This window comes from Pteropus alecto, unplaced genomic scaffold, assembly GCF_000325575.1.
Source record: "Pteropus alecto unplaced genomic scaffold, ASM32557v1 scaffold245, whole genome shotgun sequence".
Taxonomy (NCBI): Eukaryota; Metazoa; Chordata; class Mammalia; order Chiroptera; family Pteropodidae; genus Pteropus; species Pteropus alecto.
The window spans coordinates 293,807-295,202 of NW_006436669.1; the positions used below are offsets into that span (position 1 = coordinate 293,807).

Consider the following 1,396-nt stretch of genomic DNA (forward strand, 5'->3'; position numbering starts at 1 on the left):
ACTGGGCTGGGTACCAGCATCAGAGGATCTTGAGAGGTAAAACTAGAAGGAGATTGATGGAAGGTCACGGGGTGGGTTGGGTACCAACCTAAGGAATCAGGACTTGATCATGTAGGCTAGGGTTTTTATTTTATTTTATTTTATTATTTTATTTTTTAGCAGTTGAAACTTTGGAAAATGAACTCTAATAAATAAAATATCAAAAGTGGAATTTCTCTGGTCAAAGCAGAGAAAGAGGTGCTCAAAGTTTGCCCTTCAACTCCTGGGCCCACCTAAGACTGGGCATTTCAAGCCTCCTCACTAACACTATGTTTTATGATGACAAAGAAGTTACTGAAGCAAAAGCCACAAAGGCGTTTTCAAAGACACCATTATGAATTGACCAACTATGTTTTGAGGCCTCCCATGGAGTGAATAGATTTCTCCCTCAGTTGTATATTTGAATGCACCACTCACAAATCGCTTTGCATAAGGACTTGCATTGGATTGCTCCAATTATCATACTGCTATCTTCCATCTACTCTCATGTAAGCCATGCTCCCATAAAGCAAAGCAGTATGTATTCCAAAAAATAGTTGCTTTTGACCTTTTATTATTATATCTTTATGTTTATGTTTGTCTCTATGCTGGGCATCCCTCTCCTCCACCCCATAAATAATAATTTTACATGTCTCATTACAAGTTGCTCTTGAAATTAGTTTGCTGTCCTCAACCTGCCAAATAAAAGTTTAGAAAGCATTTCGAGTCCAGCTGATCACTAAAGGTATTTGGTCTAGGATAAACACAATTAATTGTTGATATTCCAGAAAATTCTAGGGAAATCTTTGGAAACAAAGAAGGAGGTTTTATTTACCAAAGGACAATACCATCCCCAACGGCATTGAAGAGATCATTCGTGTTTGGATTCATTGGAATGACATGCCGACAGTCAGGGTCATTTTCCAAGGCTTTGTTTATCCAATTGACAAAGGCATATTTCTCTTCCTCTGCAAGTAAATGATTAAAAGTAGACTTATGTTCAAAGTAATATTCTGATATAAGCAAAATTATACATGTGGATCTGAGATTCTCATGCCTAAGAGAGACATTGCAAGGTTATCTCATCAATTATCCTATCGTCTCACATCTATTGACATTTAAAAATCTCAGATGACTGGGGAAATAGGCACAGAATTTCTGTTCACTCCAAGTCGTAAAACATACAGCAAGCAGATTTAGAAGATACACACACACACACACACACACACACAATAAGAGAGACTGCAAGGTTATCTCATCAATTATCCTATCGTCTCACATCTATTGACATTTAAAAATCTCAGATGACTGGGGAAATAGGCACAGAATTTCTGTTCACTCCAAGTCGTAAAACATACAGCAAGCAGATTTAGAGGAG

At 37.5% G+C, this 1,396-nt stretch overlaps 1 protein-coding gene across 1 annotated transcript in view; it reads right to left on the bottom strand.

Annotated features, from left to right (window-relative positions):
* Nucleotides 1-1,396, bottom strand: part of LCP1 (lymphocyte cytosolic protein 1) — a 48,992-nt gene that overhangs the window by 27,157 nt on the left and 20,439 nt on the right. Inside the window, 1 exon segment of the mRNA XM_006913492.3 lies at nt 854-986. Within this exon segment, the coding sequence (XP_006913554.1) occupies nt 854-986 (133 nt within the window).